Source organism: Oxyura jamaicensis, chromosome 2, assembly GCF_011077185.1.
Source record: "Oxyura jamaicensis isolate SHBP4307 breed ruddy duck chromosome 2, BPBGC_Ojam_1.0, whole genome shotgun sequence".
NCBI lineage: Eukaryota > Metazoa > Chordata > Aves > Anseriformes > Anatidae > Oxyura > Oxyura jamaicensis.
In genome coordinates, this window is record NC_048894.1 from 38,071,513 (window position 1) to 38,091,650 (window position 20,138).

The following is a 20,138-nucleotide window of genomic DNA, read 5'->3' on the forward strand; positions in this document are numbered from 1 at the left end:
CGGCACGGGAAGGGAAGGGAAGGGAAGGGAAGGGAAGGGAAGGGAAAAGCCATCCAGCAAACAACTATCTTTATCCACTGGGTCACCGCTTTAGGTCACACACTGTTTTATACCAAAACTGAAGACTTTACACTCAGCAGTTAATCAAGTTTTTAAATAGGAGAAGAATATTCAATTTTGGTAGTTTTGTTTTGTTTTTAAATAAACAAACAAACAAAACAAACAAACAAACCAACATTTATAACCAGAACATCATTTTCTACTATGTGTTCTCCAGACTTTTCATTTTAACTGGAATTGATTATCCCAGGTTTTCCAGTCCTGAGTGAGAAACGAATATCCCCAAATGAAAAACAAACAAACAAACAAACAACAACAACAACAACAAAAGAAGAAAAGGAAAAAAAAAAAACACAACAATGAATTATGTAAGAGCCTCTTAAAGAATATGTTTGAACAAGTCTCTGGCTCATGCAAGACAGACTTCTTTGCCTCAAGAAATACTTCTCTGTACTACTGACATGCTCCAATGAAGATTTTTTTTACATGACAGATATCTCCTTTACTATACATGGCTTTGTTACATATTTAAAAAAATATATTGATTGGCTGACTAGTACTGAACTGGTTAGAGGAGACAAAATGCATCCAGTTACCTATGAAGTTACTTCTGAGAGGCAGGTTTCTACTACAAATGGCACTTTCACTAACTATGGTCTTGAGAACTTCCTTAATAAAAAAAAACATAAAAAAATTAACATTAGCTTGCTTAAATCCAGGAGAAAACACAACCTCTGAAAATGAAGGCATAATTTCCACAATGAAAGGGAAAAGAACTAAGCATTTTCTTTTGTTTGTTTTGTACAGTCTTGTGCACAATCTGCACAAGAATCAAAATTTTATACTAATACTCTAAAAAGAACACCTTTCATCCTTTGGAAGGCTTTGTCTTTCCTGCGCTGATTTGAAAAGGGATTACCTTTCTCTTTTAAAACCACAATTAGAAGAGCTGTCCCACCTAGAACTTTTAATATTACATCCTTAAATAAATACTCTATGACAGATAAACTCAGATCAAAATGATGTGGACCAGTAGATTAGATTCATACCTTAGTTTTGTGGAGAACTGCAAAGGGATGGGGAAGGTGTAGAAAACGGACAGCTCTCTAGCCCCTGGTCTTGACATGTAAATAAAGACATCTGAGGAGCACACAGGTTGGGAGCTGCTGTAACATTCTATCATAATTAGAAACATTTCAAGAGCCCTGTAATTTCCAATCAAAATTACAGTAATTTCTGATATACAAGCCATGATTCATGACAGAATTTTTACATTCCATGGGAGATTATAGTGGCCTGATGTATGACACACTGAGTACAGCACTAACATAAACAATTCAGTTTAATGTTTAAACAGCACTTGGCGTTTAGAATCCCACAATAAAAGAAACATATTATTGTAGAAATTATCACTTTGACAGTGATTGAAGGGTAGGCAGGCATGTGGCCTATAAAGCTATAATTTTTACAGTCCACAGCTTGAGTTTAATCATTTTGATATAACATTTCCAAAATATCCCTTTAAATACTCCTTACAGCATATAACTTAAGAGACAACATCCTTTCTGTACAACAAAATGCAGTAAACTCCAAAATGCGAACACCGTAGAAGTCAAAAGTCAAATAAAATTAAAAAGAAAACCAACACCGAAATGCTGAAGGCCCAAGAAACACCAGTCTAACTGATAGCTGCCAGCTTTCTCTGGAAGAGGATGTGTTTTTCTAAGAGGGAGTTTTAAAAAAAAGTAAAGGAAAAGTGACTAACTGGACTTAACATTTAATCTGAGATGAAGATTTAATGTTGCAAGGAGTGGTGCCTTTACCATTTCCTTCAAGTGTTGGTATAACTGTGGTTCTATTCGTTTCAATTTTTCTATATGTTTTTCCTTGAGTTGCTTTTTGAGTACATTCTCACTTACATCAATGCTTTTGCATACTCCAGTGATCTTTCTCAGAAGACATGTCACTTATGGTAATCACAACCGACAAGTGCTCACTGATTTTCCTCTTTTGCCACTACACTTGAGAGAAATTCTTCAGTTGAAGAAAACAGCATAGAAAACCACATAACAGAGGCTTAAAACTGAATATGCAATATGACTGTATGCCCATTCGCAAGTAACCAAGCAGCCACAAAGACAATACACGCTTTCTCCGATGTAACTTGTAACTTTTTTTTTTTTTTTTTTTTTGTATGGACATGGACAGTTCGGCCCCGCCTTCAGCACTCAGCCTCACCAAACCCTGTTTCTGACTCAACATTTTAGCAAAAATCAGAACCCCGGTCGGTGTTCCTTGTTACAGCCCTTGTAATTAACAAAACACCAAACCCTACTTCAGCACCACTATAGATAGGCTGCACACCGTTTTTGCCTCATTCATGCCAACTATGTATTTATGAAACCAACACTTGCTGAGCTGCACAGGACAGTGAATAAACAGTACCCAGACGTTACCTTTGAACTCAACCATGAACTCCAAATTGCGGCACTTTGCTTTCATGCTTACCCACGTCCAGCCACTATAATTTACACAGAAGCAGGTCAAAACCAGATGGGGGAAAAAAGAGAGGCCGTTGTGCCCCGGGAACTTTACCTGGCTTTTGGTTGCTGCCACCTTTGCAAACAGTGCTTGAGACACCTTAGCTCTCTTCATTTCCTGCTGAATCTCATCATAAATGGAAGCATTAATGTTCATGGAATTATTTTCTGTTTTTCCATTCCTCTCTGTAGCAATAGTAGCAGTTTTGACCTAGAAAATATGTTATGAGACATTTTTCATTATGAAAAAGTTATTTTCCTCTCATTCTCTCCCCAAGTAGATCCCCTTTCCATTTTATTTCTTTTATTCAGTACTGCTCTTATATTCTTTCAGCTTTTCAGTAACTTAACATTATAAGTTATCCATAGTTCAGGCAACTGGGAAACAAGAAAATTCAGCACATTGTAACAGGTGAATGCATCTGAAATATGAGTTACTCTTAGCTGACCACTGTGAATTTCCATGTCATAAAATAAGTTAGGTGGAAATCTGCCAAACAGTCTTGTAGGGACTTGTGAATCCTTACAAGATTTCTTTGTCCCACACAATTTAAATAAAAAATTTGACTGTAGCATAAAAATATTTCCAATGAAATAAAGAACAACAGAAAAATGCCTTATGCCCAGTACACTCAAAAGAATTGTGATGTAGAAAATTTGTTGCCTTAGATTTAACTTTTTAACATATTGTCTGATCAGTTTAATTCTTAAGCTGTTTTAAAGAAAGCAATAATTTGGATTAATGCATATTTTAATCTCACTCACTCATGAAATCAAGATAGGCCTTTCTTAAAACTATTAATGCTGGTTGCATTTCACTTACATACATAAAATATACATTTTCAAGTATGTATTTTTCTTGCAATCCAGTTTAAAGAAAATCACATGAAAATAAAGCAGAATGACTATGATATTGCCTCTTCTATGTTAGCTGCATCTGCAGTTTATGAGGTATCAGATGAGAGGTACAAAAAATTAGCAAGTACACTGAGAAACACCTCAGAATATCCCTACAATATTGTCAACAGTTAAGGACAGCATCTTTCTTTAGGATCTCTTCTTGCAGTGCTTGCCTGAGATTTAAGGACCTTCAGAGGAAAGACTGTATTTCTCCTCAAGGTGATGACACAAAATCAAACCTTTATATTTCAGTGCAAACTTGTTCATACTGAAGTTGTTGGGAGCTGAATTAATTTCACCATTCAGAAGTTAGCTCGTCTCGTCTAAGTTAGTCATTCAGGCTACCTCTAAGTTAATGGACAGAAACAGACAATTCTAGGGGGTGATTCAGCCTTCTCTCAAGGATGTGTCTAAAACCAGTTTCACTATCAGTTTAATCCAGAGCAAGTCAGCATCTTCCTGTGCTCTTAAGTCCCTTGGAGTTCAAAGGAAAATCATTAGAGCATGACAATTCATCTTCTAATCTCACTTTTATATGAGCTTTCATGTCACAGGTCTCCCAATATGAGAAGGAAAGGTTTGGGTGAGGGACATACTTAGGCAAATCATCAGTCCATTTTTTCCTAGAAATGTCATGCTCAATTTAGCCTAACTATCCTCTGTGGTACTTTTAAGATAAAATAATCTAGCCCAGAAACTGGGAGTGCATGCCACTTCTGCTGAGCCTATTTGTCTATCAGGCATTTCCAGTGCTGTGCTAACACCTTGTCATTTGAAGCAAATGGCAAAACCTCAGCAAGGACAAGGCATGTGCTTCCACCTGCCTCCTACTGGCAGGCATTAGTCTTTCTAGTGTCTGAAAACAGGAATCCAAAATCAAAAGGGAAATGAAAAAAAAAAAAAAATATCCCAGAACTCATCATACAGTTTATCACATGACTTTTTTCCATCTAAAAACAACCAGTACCTCGCAGCAGTGACCAGGACAGTGAGGTGTTTCCTTTTCTGCAGTATTGCATTTAATGGGTGATACTGCAGTAGAGGGTGGTCTAGCCTGGGCCAAGGGCTGCTCAGAAACGTTCCTGGCACCAGGCAATGTGCAGCATGAGGAGCAGCACCATGAACCTCCTCTTATTCACAATGCAGGGTGAGAAAACACATGCCTCACACTGAGCAGACTAGCAAGGGGCCACAAGAGCAGGTGCATCTCCTGAACACCATGCAGTGATATAATTTGAAAAATACAAAATCAGTGGAAATTTTATAACCTTTAAATGGAAAGGACTCGCTATAAGGTAACTGATGAACAACGGGGGCATTAAATTTACTACTGGAGACAGCCCTCACTGTGCACATGTAAAAATCAAGCTAAGCTAACTTACAAAACTAAAATGTGATGGCTTTGTCAACACATCATCTTGGACCAGAGATTTAAATTTTGGCAAAGTTATTTCACTCCTTCCAAGAGAAATACTTCTAACTTGTAACTAATCTTGGAGTGTTCTCTGGGGAAGAAGAGACAATGAAGGTATTCTGTGAGGATATAAAATTCCGTGGCATCTTTTGGGAAGGAAATGCTTTGCTGCTGTGTTCCTGATCAAAATGTCTCTTTTCTGCAAGCATGCTGACTTTTTGATTGCTACTCAGCTTCAAAAGACAGCTTCACGTCATAGCAGTACTTCATAGACTACTGAACTGAGCTGTGGAGTGAACAGCTAGATCTTCAAAGAACAGAATTCACACACCACACTGGAGACAATTTAAATTGTGTGTCTTGTCCATACTTTTCTGCATTAAATTTAGTATGGATATGCATTTAACCTAGAAATTACTGAAAATTCTCATTCTAGTTGTTAAATCACATCTATCTTTATAGAAGACAATAAACTCAATGGCATCTGATGTTTCTAAAAAAACAAACAAACAAACAAACAAAAAAAAACCTCATACTGCCCTGCCTTCTGCTGATCTTGAATTAGGAAATGAACAACAGAAAACACTAAATAGAGCACTTCATCAAAATGCCCTATTAGCCCACAGATTTTCAGTAGAATGAAAGTCTTAAAGTTATAAAATAGTGGGCTTAGGGTTTATCAAGAGCTGTACTTCACAGCCATATCATCTCCCTCTCCAATTTTCATCACTGGCCAAGTATAAAAATTCTTCCCCCGCTTCTTAACAATTTCTCTTTAAAGATCAGGTATAGACTATGGCTGGACTAGATGGACCATTGGTCTGCTCTGGTCTGATGAATTCCATGCAATAATGCTAATTAACCTCTTGGAGAATATCCATACATAAAACTGTTTCATAATTTATACATAGCCTGCTGTGTTGAATTTAGAATTGAGTTCAAGCTAGAGGCTGTTTGAAGCTGGGTTGAAAAACACCCTCCTCCTCAAAACAAGAAAAAAAAAAAAGGAAAAAAAAAGAAAGAAAACAACAAACAACAAAAAAGCTCTCAACAGTGCAACCTCAGGACTTGAAAGAGGAGGTGAAAGCAGTATTCATTTTGGACAGAAAAACAAAACAAAACATAATGTCCCATCTCATCCACACTCAAACACAACCTCTCACCTCACCCACACGTATAGCCATATTTCTGTTTAGAAACGAAATCATAGATAAGCTATTTTTTTTTTTTTTTGACAGTAACCAAGTTTTGCAAATACTTACAGAACAAGGGAGCATTATTTTATAAATGTAACATACTGAGGATCAGAAACTCATTTGGCCATCTTCCTATCACCAATCAATTTAGTTGTTTAAAAACACTTTGACAAAAAAGAACACATCTATCCCCTCATGGCCTGCCTAGGTGCATATCTTATCATCAAATAAGGCCAATTAAAGTAGCAAGAAATTGTGGATTCATTCTTTTCTTCTTAATCAAAGTAGAGGCTATTGTAGAAGAAATAACCAATCTGAAGAGGTTTCCACAAATATGGACGTTCGTTTCTTCCTCACCAAAACTGAAACAAAAAAATCTTTTATAACACATTCTCATAAGTACTGTTTTAGCTTGGGAACAAAAATCTTCTTTAATCCTGGTTTAGCTTTTAATATTACATCGTACATTAAAATTCATAAAGTAGTTCATTCCAGGCAAAACAAACTACTTTTCAGTTCTACTCTGCAAATAGCAGAGGAGGTACAATAAATGCTGTTGCTTTCAGAACAGCTTTTATCAGGACAAGGTTTACTACTCCATTATTACACTGGCGCCTGGAAGTGCAGTTATAGTTAAGTGTCAGTGTTTCCATTAACTCTCCTCCATGGTGGTTTTCACGGGGAAAGGAGAGGACTGCATTTATTATTTGGTTCATTTTGAATTTCATTAAATTGCAACTTGGCACAAGGGCTACCAACCTAAATTTTGAATTTTTGCAGTAAAATAAAAATTGTTGCTGGTTGTGATGTTTGTGTGTTTGAACTCCAGGTCTCCACTGTGAAGTTTTGAGGGAGCTGTCATTATGTGAAGTTCCTTGAAATGGAGGTTCACTGGTCCTCAAACACCAGCAAAGCCGTGTCCTCCTCAAAATCAGTCAAAAGTGACATCCTATCTCTGGGATCCAAGCTGAAATTGCTTATCATGAACAAACTCTATTTGTAGTCACAGGGAGGCCAGGATAATATTTAAGAAAATCAAAGTTTTTTCTACATTGAGTACCTAGAACCATAAGTCATGTAAAATTCGTGGATATTTCTTAAAACAATCGTTTGCTAAAATTATATTCTACTCTTGACTGTACATGTACTCTGTTTTTACACAGGCTGATGATGGAGTTAGCATCTATCCTGATGAGAGGGAAAGGCCATCCCTAGCAACTCCGTGGGGAACTCCATCTATCCTGATCCCAATTTGACACTCAGCATCCCCTAAAGTATCCCCACATCCTCCCATTCCTATGCAATGTGTGTGGACATTGACCCATTCTCTGAGCTTGACTTAGAAATACTCAAAAAGGAACCACTGTAGGGTGATCTGCAAGCTGAAGGTCTTGAGGAGGGAGAAAGAAATGAGTAAAAGAAAAAAATAATGTTTTTTTTTTTTTTAATTCATTCTAGGTTGGAAATGTTGAACTAGCTCTCCATGCAGTATCTACCTGATGAAGAAGCTAATATTTATACATTCCACTGCCCCAGGAAAGAGCCTGACAGACAGGCTTCTGCCCCAGGAAGTGGCAAGGGAACAACATCCAAGGGAAAATTCATGTGTACCCTGTCTCTTTGTGCTTAGCCCACCAATGTGAAAGATGGCAGCAGACTTTTACAACTTGACAACATGTTCCTGAAAACTCAGGCATTAGAGGCTAATAATTAAAAAAAAAAAAGTAACAAAAAAAAAGAGTAAAATTTTGCTTTTTTTCTTTAAGTCGGAGAGAAAGAGAAAAGTAAAGGGGACAAAGAGCTTCTTAAAGGATTTCAAAAAAAGAATTGGAAACAATCCAGATACATTAGCTCAAGTAGCAACTAGTAGGAATGCTGTAAAACTGAGATAAATTCAATGCAGTTTCTTCTAACTCAGGCACTGGGGTTTGTGCTTGGTGAGTTCCTACTATCCTATCAGACCTCCAAGGTCACGCTTTCTGTTTTTGCATGTAATAGTATGCAAAATTCACACTGAACAAGCCCAGCTGCTAAATGGTTAAGTCTGCTCTACTGTCTGGCCACCAGTTGGCAACACAAAAATGCAAAATAGATCCTTTTCAGGATGTTTATTTTCACATCCTTCCGAAACTGATAACTTGCAATTGCAAAATAAACCTTCATGTGTGGCATATTAGCTCCCATTTTTCATGGTTTCATAGTTTAATTGTTTCAAATGTTACACTGGTCTAAAGATTTAGCATTAAATATGTTGGCTCTTGCCTAAATTCTGTTGTCAGGATAAATGGTCTGTTTTGTCTTTCAATAGTTATCCAAGAAGTTCACAGCTAAACTAGAAAAATATTATGCTCTATTCCTACACAGTGAATATTAAATAACTGCTTATAATAACTTTAGTAATAAGGATGTTAGTAGTTTTATTTCTTTAGTGTCAAATATTCAATAAACTGGGGGCATTTTTCTTGGGGCATGGAGGGAATGCAATCAGCTTGCATTAATAATTTTGCAGAATCCTGACTACTGTTTGTTTCTGGTAAAATTTGTAAAATTATATTTGCTAGGGCAATTACTAGAATAATTTCATTATTATTTCTAGCATTAAGTGTTGTACTTACGTTACTAACATGGACATTTCAATTTTCAAACTTAGGGCTCATAACACCTACTAGCAGCTGGCAAGTGCTACATGTGTTTATAGGCAGATAATTCTGGCAACAAATTAAAACAGGTCTGCAGCATCCTGACTTGGAGGTATCTATATCCCTGATCCATCCAATAGATAAAGTGCTTATATGTTTTGTTGAATGACAAAGGACAATAACTAGAAAAATACTTGTTTTGTTCTACAGAACTCAAGTATTAGTCTATAAGGATTCCTTGTCAACCTGTATTCCTTTTAAAAAGGATCCAGACAAAACCATTTTCTACTGTTTCTACTTTTAAGTATTGTGATTAGGTTAACAATACTCTGGAGTTTCAGGAAATAATAATAAAAAAAAAAAGCAAATGTAACAAATACACAAGAGAGACATAGATCTTCCCAATACCACCACCAAAAAGAAAAAAAAAAAAAAGAAAAAGAAAAAGAAAAAAGAAAAAAAGTGAATTTACAGTATGTTTTGCCAGCAAAATTATAACCAACCCTAAGTCTCCCTTTCTGGCTGAAAATTTATTCAGTTTAAAGTGTGAATTAAAATCAATACAAGGACTGCCTCTGACTCGACATCCTTCTGGAAGGTCCTGTAATTAACTCTGTTCTTTAGCTGTGAAATTGCCCAAGACCACTTGAGACAGAGTGAGACATTACCTTGGCAGAAAGAGATAAGTTAAGAAGGAGGGTTAGCCTTTGCTCTGAATTACCTGGGCTGTGGGAACAGGTACAGATATTAAACCAAACTTAAATGTTGTTTTAAACACAGTTATCTATACTTAACTATTTCCCACTAAAGCATTACTATGTAAATAGACTCTCTTCCTTTATCTTGGAGGGTATCTATAGTGGATTTCACAGACTAAACTCAGTCAATGGTAGCAAAATTAGACCATTAGTACAGTCTGTTCTTTCTGCTTTTTTTTGTTTGTTTGTTTTTTCTTCTTGTGAAAAGTACTTGTAGCAGGTCAGAAGAGATCTTCTGTCCTCCCTTTTCCTATGTTCTCATTATTCATTACTTTTGTGTGGTCCTTTAGCATCCATTAGCTATAGAAATATTTGAAAAATAATCTGCAGAAATTTGTAGCATTTAGAAAAGGTACTGAATATAGTCCTAGGCACTTGCTTGAGTCTGTTTAGTTAAAAAAACTGCCCTAAGTTTATACATTCAACTGTCACAAAATTTTCACAGTCCCAAATCCTTGCTTTTCATAGTGAATCTAGGACAGCATGATTTCCACCTATCTGTAGATCAGTTTGGTTTGTCCTTGTAAAGGTACAACCTTGAGCCACAGCAATGCAAAGTATTTCAGAAAAGGTACAGAATTTTTTTGGAGTGTTTCTTTCCCAACTGCATTTCTTCTTTACGGAAATCATATGCATTCCTGTAACTCATGCTTTTATTTCACATGCACCCTAAAACCAGCATCAAGAATTTACTTTACAGACACAAGAACTGCACCGTTGAATTTCTGGATACCAGTCTATCAGACTTTTACATTTGGAGAGAATCAAAGAAATAGTCCCACCAGATTTTATGGAAATCAATAGGAGTTTTGTTTGAACATGAACTAAATGAAACTTTAAAGAACATATCCCAGTCTTTCAGAGCAATGAATAGAGCAAGGCTGTTTTGTTACCCAGCCCCAGCACTTTAGGAGGGAGTCTTCTCTCCCCCAGACCTTTAGCTTTACCTGTTTGTTTTCTGGGCAATCTGTTTTTAAGGCAATACGACGTGCTCATACTTCTGCTTTTCATTCCCACTCAGTTTATTGGTCCAAATCCTTCAAAATCCCTATTTAAAACTCTATCATTAAAACAATACCTGAGAATTACAGGAAAAAATAAAGACAACAACAGAAAACCAGCGTGTTCCTGGACCAAATAAAGCTCATGTCTCAATAGAAAGAGCAAAAAACTCTGTGGGGGCCATAATGGATAGAGTTTATCTTAAAACTAGAAAATAGCTAGTAATGAACTGCTACTATCATCCATTACATTCCTTAAATTTAATTTGTGACATGCACTGCAAATAATGATTCTGCGAGTGTTTAAAGAATTCAACAGCAAAAGCTTTCTTGTTCTGAAGAAAGGCATCACCCGGCAGGATATGGAGAAAGCACAACAAGCAAATCCAAAAGACAGAGAGAGCAGTTTACTTGTGGAGGCCGGCTAGGTGGTGTGCTTATGAGAGGTGCGGGGCCCATGGCAGAGGCTGCATTCAAGCTCCTTTCCCTTTCATCCTGGTAAATTCGATCTCGTTCGGCTTCTGGCAGCTGCAAGAAGTTCTGCATAGCCCGAAGGTTTACCAGCAAGGACTGCGAGGCAGTCTTGGGATCCTCTTCCTTTCGGAGGATTTCTGAGAGCAAGCCCTGTAGGGAGGTGGAGGAGAAAAAATGCTGGACAGTTAGCCTGGTGAAAACATCCTTTGCACAGCCGTTGCTCATCAGTCCTCCTTCCACTGGGCTTGGAACGAGAGCGGCCAAATGTACTATCCACTCCACACAGGAATATATTAATGGCAATTTAGGTAGCAGAGAAGAGAGCCTCGATTGTGCTCTTAATTTTATTAAGCATCTGTTTTACATACAACGCAAACTGAATCTGCCTAATAGGTCTCCTTCCTTTTACTGGCTTAACTTGCCATGAAATCTTTCACAGTCGCCAGACAATCACAAGAAGTTAAGAGTAAGTGAAACACACATAGTCCAGAGGCATGATGCTGTGCTATTCTCAGGCTTCCCAGACAAAGCTCATAGCAAACCTAGAGAAATTGCCTTTCCACATTTCTAGCAGTTTAAACAGCTCTTTGAAAGGAAGTGATATTCCACAGCTAATCTGAGATGATAAACTTGTAATGGTCCTGCAGGCTTAACTGACTCAGGTCCATAGTTTTAATAAGTCAATACTTAGAAAAGATAGTTTTATATCAGAGTTTAACAACAGGTGTCAATACTGACTGTTGGCCACTGAAAGGAGAGAAGTGTGCCCCTCTCCTCCTCTCACCACCCTCCTCCCCTCACCAGACTATCCTAATCCTCACCCCATCCATCACCTGGACTGTTTATTTGAGCACCTGCTGTGCAGGTCCCACTTCCTAAGTCCATTTACTGTTGCTGTCCTTTGATAACTTTCAGAGCCCAACAACAATACACAAAAGTGAGCATTGGGGAGTGAAAGAAAGTCAGCATAGAGGGCATAGGCAGCAGTGAGCTGGGAATGACAGGCTGCAGACAATAGCATGCCGCCGGCTCATGTAGACCACGCCAGGTTCCCTGCGTAATCACTTCATCTCGGTTCTCAGCAATGGAGCAGGTCTGGCGGTCTGGGACACCTAATTACTCTAAAAGATGAAATATTTATGAACCTGTGAGTGCAACTAGAAGTTTAACGTCAACAGGTTCTTGAAGTCTCCCCCCTGCCAAATTCTCCTTTTAAATACGTCAAGCATACAAAATGCTCTGCTGTCTTGAAGTTATAAAACTTGCAGTAAGGAAACTGTAATTTTTGCAAAAGCAAAAACTTCTTTTGAAAATACATGTTGTTGCCATGCAGGGACAAGGAGAGGCTTGGCATGACAGACTTCTAATGCCAGTGTAACAAGGGAACATGGATGTGACATTAAAGAACACAACCCAATTTTCCTTTTCCTAAAAAACATTTATGTACTTTGGGGGTAATTGAGGTGTGAAGGGCGAAGGTGTAAGGAGGGAGCAATAAAAAAGCTAAGAGAGATGATTCTGACCATAGATGGCCATTCACACAGAAAGCTACGGCCAAAGTATCAGCTCCTGATGATGAGTCTGGTGCTCACACCTATGAAACCACCTATGGCAGTTGCCTCCTATCCCAAAAGACCCTTTTTATCAGGCAAAAGCCCCTTATGGAAATACTGCTGCAAAGCTACTGCTCTCAGGCAGCTGTGCTCAGGCAGGTCAGCACCCACCGGTGTGGCTTTGAGCTCTGTGTTTGCCCCATTGCCCCTCTGCCTCCCAGGGGCAATCAGGACAGAGGTGCTAATCACTATGTTGGGGCCATGTGGTCCTCATGGCTCCATATGGGTCTGCACACACAGGAGGGAAACGGGATGGAAAACACAAACTGTCTTCCAGCACTGAGTCTGAAAGATAATTTGGAGGTAAACTTAAAAAAAAATAATAATAATCTGGTGGATGCTTTCTTACCACTGTTCTTCATCCCTCCTCTTTTCTGGTGTCCAGGCAGAAACTATTTAGAAGGTAAATAAATGAGTTACAGACAAAAGTATAATTTGGGTGGAGTACAAATTTAAAAATTTTGTTTAGCCTCAACAATAGACTTATTAGCAAATATGGAAGTTAAATTATTGTCTACAAGGTTTATGTACTTTCGTACCTAAGTACTCACACTGTTACTGCTTGTTAATGGTAGGGTTATGCTACCCATCCTCCAAAGAGTATCAAAAATGATTTTGTGCCACTGAAGAGAAGGCAGAGCTGCCCGCAGAGCACAGGATGTATGATTACAGTGTAAACATGTGATTTCTGACTGCTACTGTGCTGAAAACAAGTGCTCCAGGATTAAAAAGAAGAAAGGAAAACTAAACACAAGTGGACTGGTCACTGGCAGGAAGGAAGACTCCTTTCCATCAATCCACTGTCAACTACAGAAAAGGTCCTTAAAAAATACTTCGGACCATACTAGAAAATAATAATAAAACTTTTTTTTACCCTCCCCTGTGTCTTTCAGTATAACAATTTATGCAGGAAATGTCATTAGGTATTAATTCCCCTGTCTTTTCCCCACCACTGGCGTGAATCTTTGCATGAGCTGGGAGTACAGCAGAGGACTCAAATGTGGAGAGAAGAGGGGAGATGAGAGTGTGGGGAGAAGGCATGAGGAGGTGCTTGCTTTGAATGAAAAGGTCAGAATACGGATGCAAATAACAGATGAAAAAGGTGTAGTACCAGGTACAGGGCAAGTCTTACGATACAGTTTGCTGGCTTAAATATTAATTTGTTGCTACTGCTTCAATTTTTTGAGCAACAAAATCCAGCTAAAGACAGTTGGACAACAAGTAAAATAGGAAAATCCTAGAAAGAATACATTGGCTCTTAAGTCTTGCCTCCTATGTGCAGTAATTTACTGTTCATTTTACTAGGCCTGAACTCGCTTGCAAAGCTGCAAGTCTTGGTGTGGTCTCCTGATATTGTACCTCAGGTCGCACAGAAGATCCATGCCATTTAGTATAGAGATTATAGAAACTATCAGGGGCAGAGTCCCCTTTACTCTTCCTCTCTCTTATTCTTTCATACTGGAAATGTATTTTCTTAAGATGTTACCAGGACCCATTGAAAAAACGAAGTTTACACATCATCACAAGTGTAATTCATTACTAATTGCACAAAAATGTTCAATAAATATTATCAGTGCTTTCAAAAGCTAATTATGAATTCTTTAAAACTGGAGATAAACGAAAGTGTCTGCCAAAGTGAACAAAAACGCTGCCTGTCTGGCCCCCAGTTTGTCTCCTCTTTGAACGCAATCATTGATTCAAATAGATTTTATCAGCCTCACGGAACTTCAAAGCTTCCAGAAGAAAAATGCAATTTGCCCAAACCTCCCCCAAATATGCAGAACGTCCTCGAATGCTATCTGCCTCCATCACCGGGTGCTTAAGCCCCATGTCCAGGTGGAGGATTATTTGCAAGCTCCACCCACAGGCCTGGATCCCTGCCAAGGAAGTTATAAGCAGACACATTTGTCTATGTCGCTTAGTAGCAAGAGGAGAGCCGTCATGATAGTGTAATAGCACCTTTTTACCTTTTATTCAATAGTGATATGGATAGTGTGCTTTTTCTTAAATTACAGTACGAAGAATTATATGAATACAGTGGCAATTTCTGTTATACTTAAGCAGGCAAATTTCTCTCTACCACATAATTTACAGAACTCAAATTCAATAAAACATTACATGATGGTCCATTACTGTTATCAATTTTGAATAATCCATCTTCATTTTTCATTTTACTGGAAAATAAAGTGTGCCAAAGACAAAGTGGAAGGAAAAAAAAAAAAAAGTGCCTGAGAAGGTGGTTGGTGTAAACTTGGATTTTGTTTTAAAATTACGTGGAGCCATTTACTGCATCCAAGTGTTCTCCTGTGAAATAGAAGTTGCCCAGAATTAGCATGAGCACAGTCCTAAATACACGGAAGTTTTCACATAGGAGATAAGGCATTAACAAAATGCAATAAATCCTGGCAGCTAATATTTTAAACAAGTATAGGGGTGAAGGAGAAGGGAGGGGGAGAGAAAGGTATCTGGCAGAAACACTGAGAAGTACTCAAAAACCTTGAGATGTAAAACTGTCACTTGTGGGAAGAGAAGAATTACAATAGTCAGACATGGCAAATGCAGCAGAAAGCACTCCCCCTCCTTTCATGATGATGGAGATGAGAGGTCACCTCTGTACAGCAGAACCTGAGCTCAAGCAGCAAATGTTATGGTTGAAAGTGTACACAAACAAAGGCTGGCAATTCGGAGTTACATTTCCAACCACAACCATGACTAACACCTACTTGTGCAGCACGTAGATGTCACCATGCCGTGCACCAGGTTAAGTTATGCCTTCAAGTCCAGTGTCAGACTCACTAGTGGGAACCAAAGCTTTCCATTTCCTGACTCATGTTTGCATTTACAAACATTGCAGAAATTGGAGAGGAGTTTATTTGTCTAAGACTCCAAAGGTAGTTCAGAGGAACAAATGCCGATGCTCCTCTCCAGCTCTTTCAAGAAGAACCGAGCAGTGTGAAAAGCCTCCTGGTTTAACAGGAGCTCTGCAGGGGCAGACTGAGCCTATCTGCTAGGGGGAGTCTGTGGGACAGGCTGGAGCAGGGGCACTGCGCTTCACTGCATCCTCTCAAAGGCCACCCTGCATCGGTGCTGTCACCGCATGGCTGCCTGGTGCCACCTGGACCAACAAGCTGATCGCAAACACCATTTCTGCCCAGCAAAGTGCCTGGGAAAAAGCTGAACCATCCAGTATACCAACAGCAGCTGGAAAATATATTAAATTTATTAATTCAGCTGAATGGCAACTGAAGTGTAATTTAATGAAATTTTCTGAAAGTATAGCTCAATTTACCAAAATTGCTCTAGCAAGTTGAGAGACTGGTGCACACATTTGGTAGATTGAGGTGAAACTTGGACCTGCTTGCATGGATCCTGACTCAACAAACTTTTCCAGGGTGCACTACAAAGGGATCCTAACAGGATTCAGCCTGTTTCTTTGCAGCCAGTGAGCTGGAATAGCAACTGCTGAAGGACAAGTAAAACTTCAGACCTCACTGTGCACTGAAGCCTTCCTAGCAGGACTACTGTGAAATTTCTTGCAAGGAGAGGTGTTCCAGCCTCCAAAGCTACTTCTGCTGCCCACAACAATTGTGCTATTGTGCATGTATGGTGCACACAAGTTATAGCTTTCTGGCCTCCTCTTTGATTAAACTTTGCAAGGCACATTCCTGAAAAATGCATGGTTTTGAAACTACCATTTTGAAGGTATGGGTAGGGTAGAAATTATCCAAGAAGAGATTAAGAACACTGAACACCCTCACAATTTTCTTAGGTGTGGCTGAGGTTTTTTTTTTTGTCCTATTAATAGATGTTAATTTAGAAACAAAAAACAACAACAAAAAACACCAAACGATCTAGTCCTCCATAGTAATTTTACTATTTTTTTTTCCTTTGGGCTAAGTGGAAGCAACATTTCCCCTCCCCCCATAATAATAATAATGAATCTTGAAAATTATGGCCAAATGATGAACTACTATGCTAAGCTGATAGAACCACCCTTCACCCCCTGCACCCCCCTCCCCCCCCCAAAAAAAACAAAAAGCCACAAATTCTGTATTCATACTATAAAACAGAAATGTGTAAAATGAGGTACCAACATATTCAGCCAATTCAACTGAAGTTCATCCTTATTGCCAAAACACTAAGCTAAATTACTCTCAGTTTACAATTCACTTCCTTCCATAACTTTTACAGTGAAAGCAAATCTCTCTCCTCATCTGAGACCATATCTTAACACCAGATTTTTTTATTTTTATTTTGGTGCAGAACTCCTGACAGATTTTGGTGAGGTCTTGTGCCTTCAGCAACTGATGGCATGATATGGTCCCTGGACACGGCACAAATATGCTTATAGTGGTTTCAAAAATGTCAGTGGTAAGCCTGAGCTAGCTTTTTATCTTGCAAAACAGTTGATAAATTTAAACAAGCATTTTCACTTGCTTTAGCAAAAAAAAAAAGTCAGAAGATATTACATCAATATTAGAAATTAACTTATAAACAGCTATAGTTATTAAAGTGCTGCCTTAATTTTAGTTAAATGCAATATATCGTTGAATAAGCTGTGATAAATTCTGAAGCACAGCAAGCAAAACAAATTTCTGTGCTTTCATATAAAAACCACAGGTGACTATACCTGTACTTATACTTGGATGTTAGCTATTCCTGTGGGTACAATGACAATTTTCAGTTTTGCAAAGGTGAAATGTGCCAAAAGCAAACTCCTCTGGATTTCAGTGGGGCTTCACTTGCATATGAAAAGTAGGCTGACTTATTTCTTCACCATACTGAGGCTAATGTTGCCTAGGCTCCTAGTATTTTTCCTTTCTATTCCCTACGTTGGTCACGATAAGTAACAAATACTGCAAATAGTTATGCAGCTAAATGCAAATACTAATTTGATTAGCTAACACAATTTGTAGGATATGGGGATACTACTCTGTGTTCTTTCAAGTTGATTTGGTTGAATATTGCCAAAATATATTACGTATATATATATTTCATATCTTTTCCTGGATTTTTTTCAACGTTCATTTTTTGATTTCTTCCCAGTTTTAGGTCACTTTGAGCAACACATTGCTGGTTAACTACAGTGTCTGGCTAGCTGGTTAACTACAGTGTCTGTGGAAGAACTGAACTTTAAACAAATATTTAATAACTTTGGTAGTAAGAAAAATGTCTAGTAATCAGGAATTAGTATTTGCACTAGAAATCTGGCTCTACTGTTGCTTTCATCCCATCTCTAGAGTATCTTTATGCAGCATGTCATATAAATTCAATGTCCAGTGAGAACAAATTGTCCCTGTACTTCAGATAAATACTGTTCAAAAACAAGCAATAGACCAAAAACTGCATGAGAAAATTGAACAAATGATTTTGGAAGGGGGAGGAAGCTAAGAGAAAAAAAAAAACAAGCTGTTTTTAGACAAGTCTGAGAAATAAGTAAATAATAAATTATTTATTTTCTGAATTATTTGGCAGCTGCAAACCGTGGTAACTTGAAACTACTATTAGTATTTTGATACATTAGAGTATCAATACCCAAAATATTACTTAGTGTATTAAACAAATCTCTCTGTCACTTACTCATAAATATAACAACTGACACTGCCTGAATCTATGTAAGCTGCATGGGTTCATGTATCCCATGAAATTTGGTATAAAAGACCCAAATCTTCAAAGTCTCCTCTACTGTTAAGAGGAAAGACACGAGGACACAAACACAGCTCTACAGAGAATTCACCCCATAACTGTACTTCCTTTCACATCCTGAAGGATGTAAAAAAAAAAAAAAGGTAATAATAATTCTGAATGATTACCAATAATATGCTGATTCAAATCCGGCACAAGTGCACATGAAATCATTTTTATTCTCTAAGTCAGAAACATCAACATTTCAAGAGAATTCCAAACTATATTTTTTTTATTATATTCAACAATGGGCAAATACTTGTTCCCTAAGTTAAAAATGTGGAATCCAAAATTAATTTACCTACATCGTTTTAAAATATTTCTTATAAGGAAATCCTATTTTATTTTCTGTTAAAACAGACTTTTTAAATTTTGAGATCTTATTTGCTTTGGGTATACTGACGTTTCTTTCATAACTTCTGCTTGATTAAATTCCATGCAACATGGCATTAAGTTAAATTCATAAAGCAGAATAAATTATAACAGGGTTAGCTTCTAAAACAGGTGTAAAAAATAACACATTTTAGTGTTACTTATCAGCTTTGCTAGGGCTAGTTTTTTCTGCATTGAAGAGCTGAAGTATATGCTCTGACGTGGACATCGGCAATCTCAGAAACCACCGTTTTTGCAACAAGCTGCAAAAACACATGAGAGCAGAAGATCTAAAAATAAAGCTTTTGTTGTTTGTTTTTTTTTTTTTAAATTAGGTCTTTTCAGAAAGTTCCTATGAGTCATGTTATTAAGACTTTCAGTAGAAAATAATAAACACAAAAAAAAGGAAAAGAAAATAGGTATTTCAGTGCATGCGTGTGGTCAATACTGGCATACCTTTACAACACAACAGCAATCTGTTGGGTGACTATGTGAATGATCACAAAGAGCTGTTCATTCCCTTTCCAGGGAAGATGGAGAGGAACCAAGATATCTCTAAGAACAGTGTGTATTTCCACAAACCTATCACCGTGGATTTCTGTACTGTATCAACATGGACAAGGAAGTGTGGTTCCTTCACAGGAGCTAAGTGACAAGACAGAATTGAGGACAGAGACTTAAAAGGTGATAATTACTAAATATGTAAATTAATTAATGAGAGAGAGAGAAAATAAAAGTGAGAGAAAGAGAAGAGGCTGCTAGATTTAAAACAGTAAGAAAAAAAGACTGACCTGAGTTCGGTTAAAAGCCACGCGTGCAAATACTGCCTGTGAGATTCCTGCTCGTTTCAGTTCATCACGGACCCACTGGTAGATTTCGGAAGACACCTCTGTGTTTGTTGAGACCTGCTGCTCCAACGGCTTGTTCATGGATCTACTGACAGGAGGAGGGTGGTTCAAGTACTGTTGGTTTAAGGACTGCTGGGCTAGAAGTCTGTTCACTGCATACTGCTGGTTCAGCAATTGGGCCATTACCAGCTGCTGATTTACCAGCTGAGGGCTAATGGGAGTAGATACAAGTCCAGGGTGCAGGTTTGGAAGCGGGGTCCGAACTGATGGTTGACTACCATGAGAAAGCTGAACAGGAGATGGAGGCTGTTCGGCTGTGTTCCCTGGGACCGGCTGTTGACCGAAGTTGACATGGTTGGCACCTTGCTGGGATAGTTCAGAAAGGCTATCCATCTCAACTATGGTGGAAAAGAAACATTGAAAAAGCCAACATAAGACTGAAAATCACAGACTTCATGATCCTTGCAAGACATGCTAACAAAAATATATAAATACAAAATAGCTCAACATTCATGGCTGAGCTTACAGTATTCTCCAGACTAGATCAGTAAGTCTGTAAGATCACTGTTGCTGTTATTTGCCTTCAAAATACCTACAAATAATGGTGTCGTGGATATTTAAACAAAAAAAAAAAAAAA

General features: G+C 38.0%; 1 protein-coding gene across 9 annotated transcripts in view; it reads right to left on the reverse strand.

The window, feature by feature from the left end:
* SATB1 (SATB homeobox 1) overlaps window positions 1-20,138 on the reverse strand; it is a 92,997-nt gene that overhangs the window by 24,340 nt on the left and 48,519 nt on the right. For all 9 annotated transcript variants that reach the window (XM_035316974.1, XM_035316977.1, XM_035316980.1 and 6 more), the window contains 3 exons: window positions 19,444-19,898; window positions 10,920-11,132; window positions 2,656-2,811 (listed from right to left, as the gene is read on the reverse strand). In XM_035316974.1, the coding sequence (XP_035172865.1) occupies window positions 2,656-2,811; window positions 10,920-11,132; window positions 19,444-19,898 (824 nt within the window). The remainder of the gene's footprint in view (window positions 1-2,655; window positions 2,812-10,919; window positions 11,133-19,443; window positions 19,899-20,138) is intronic.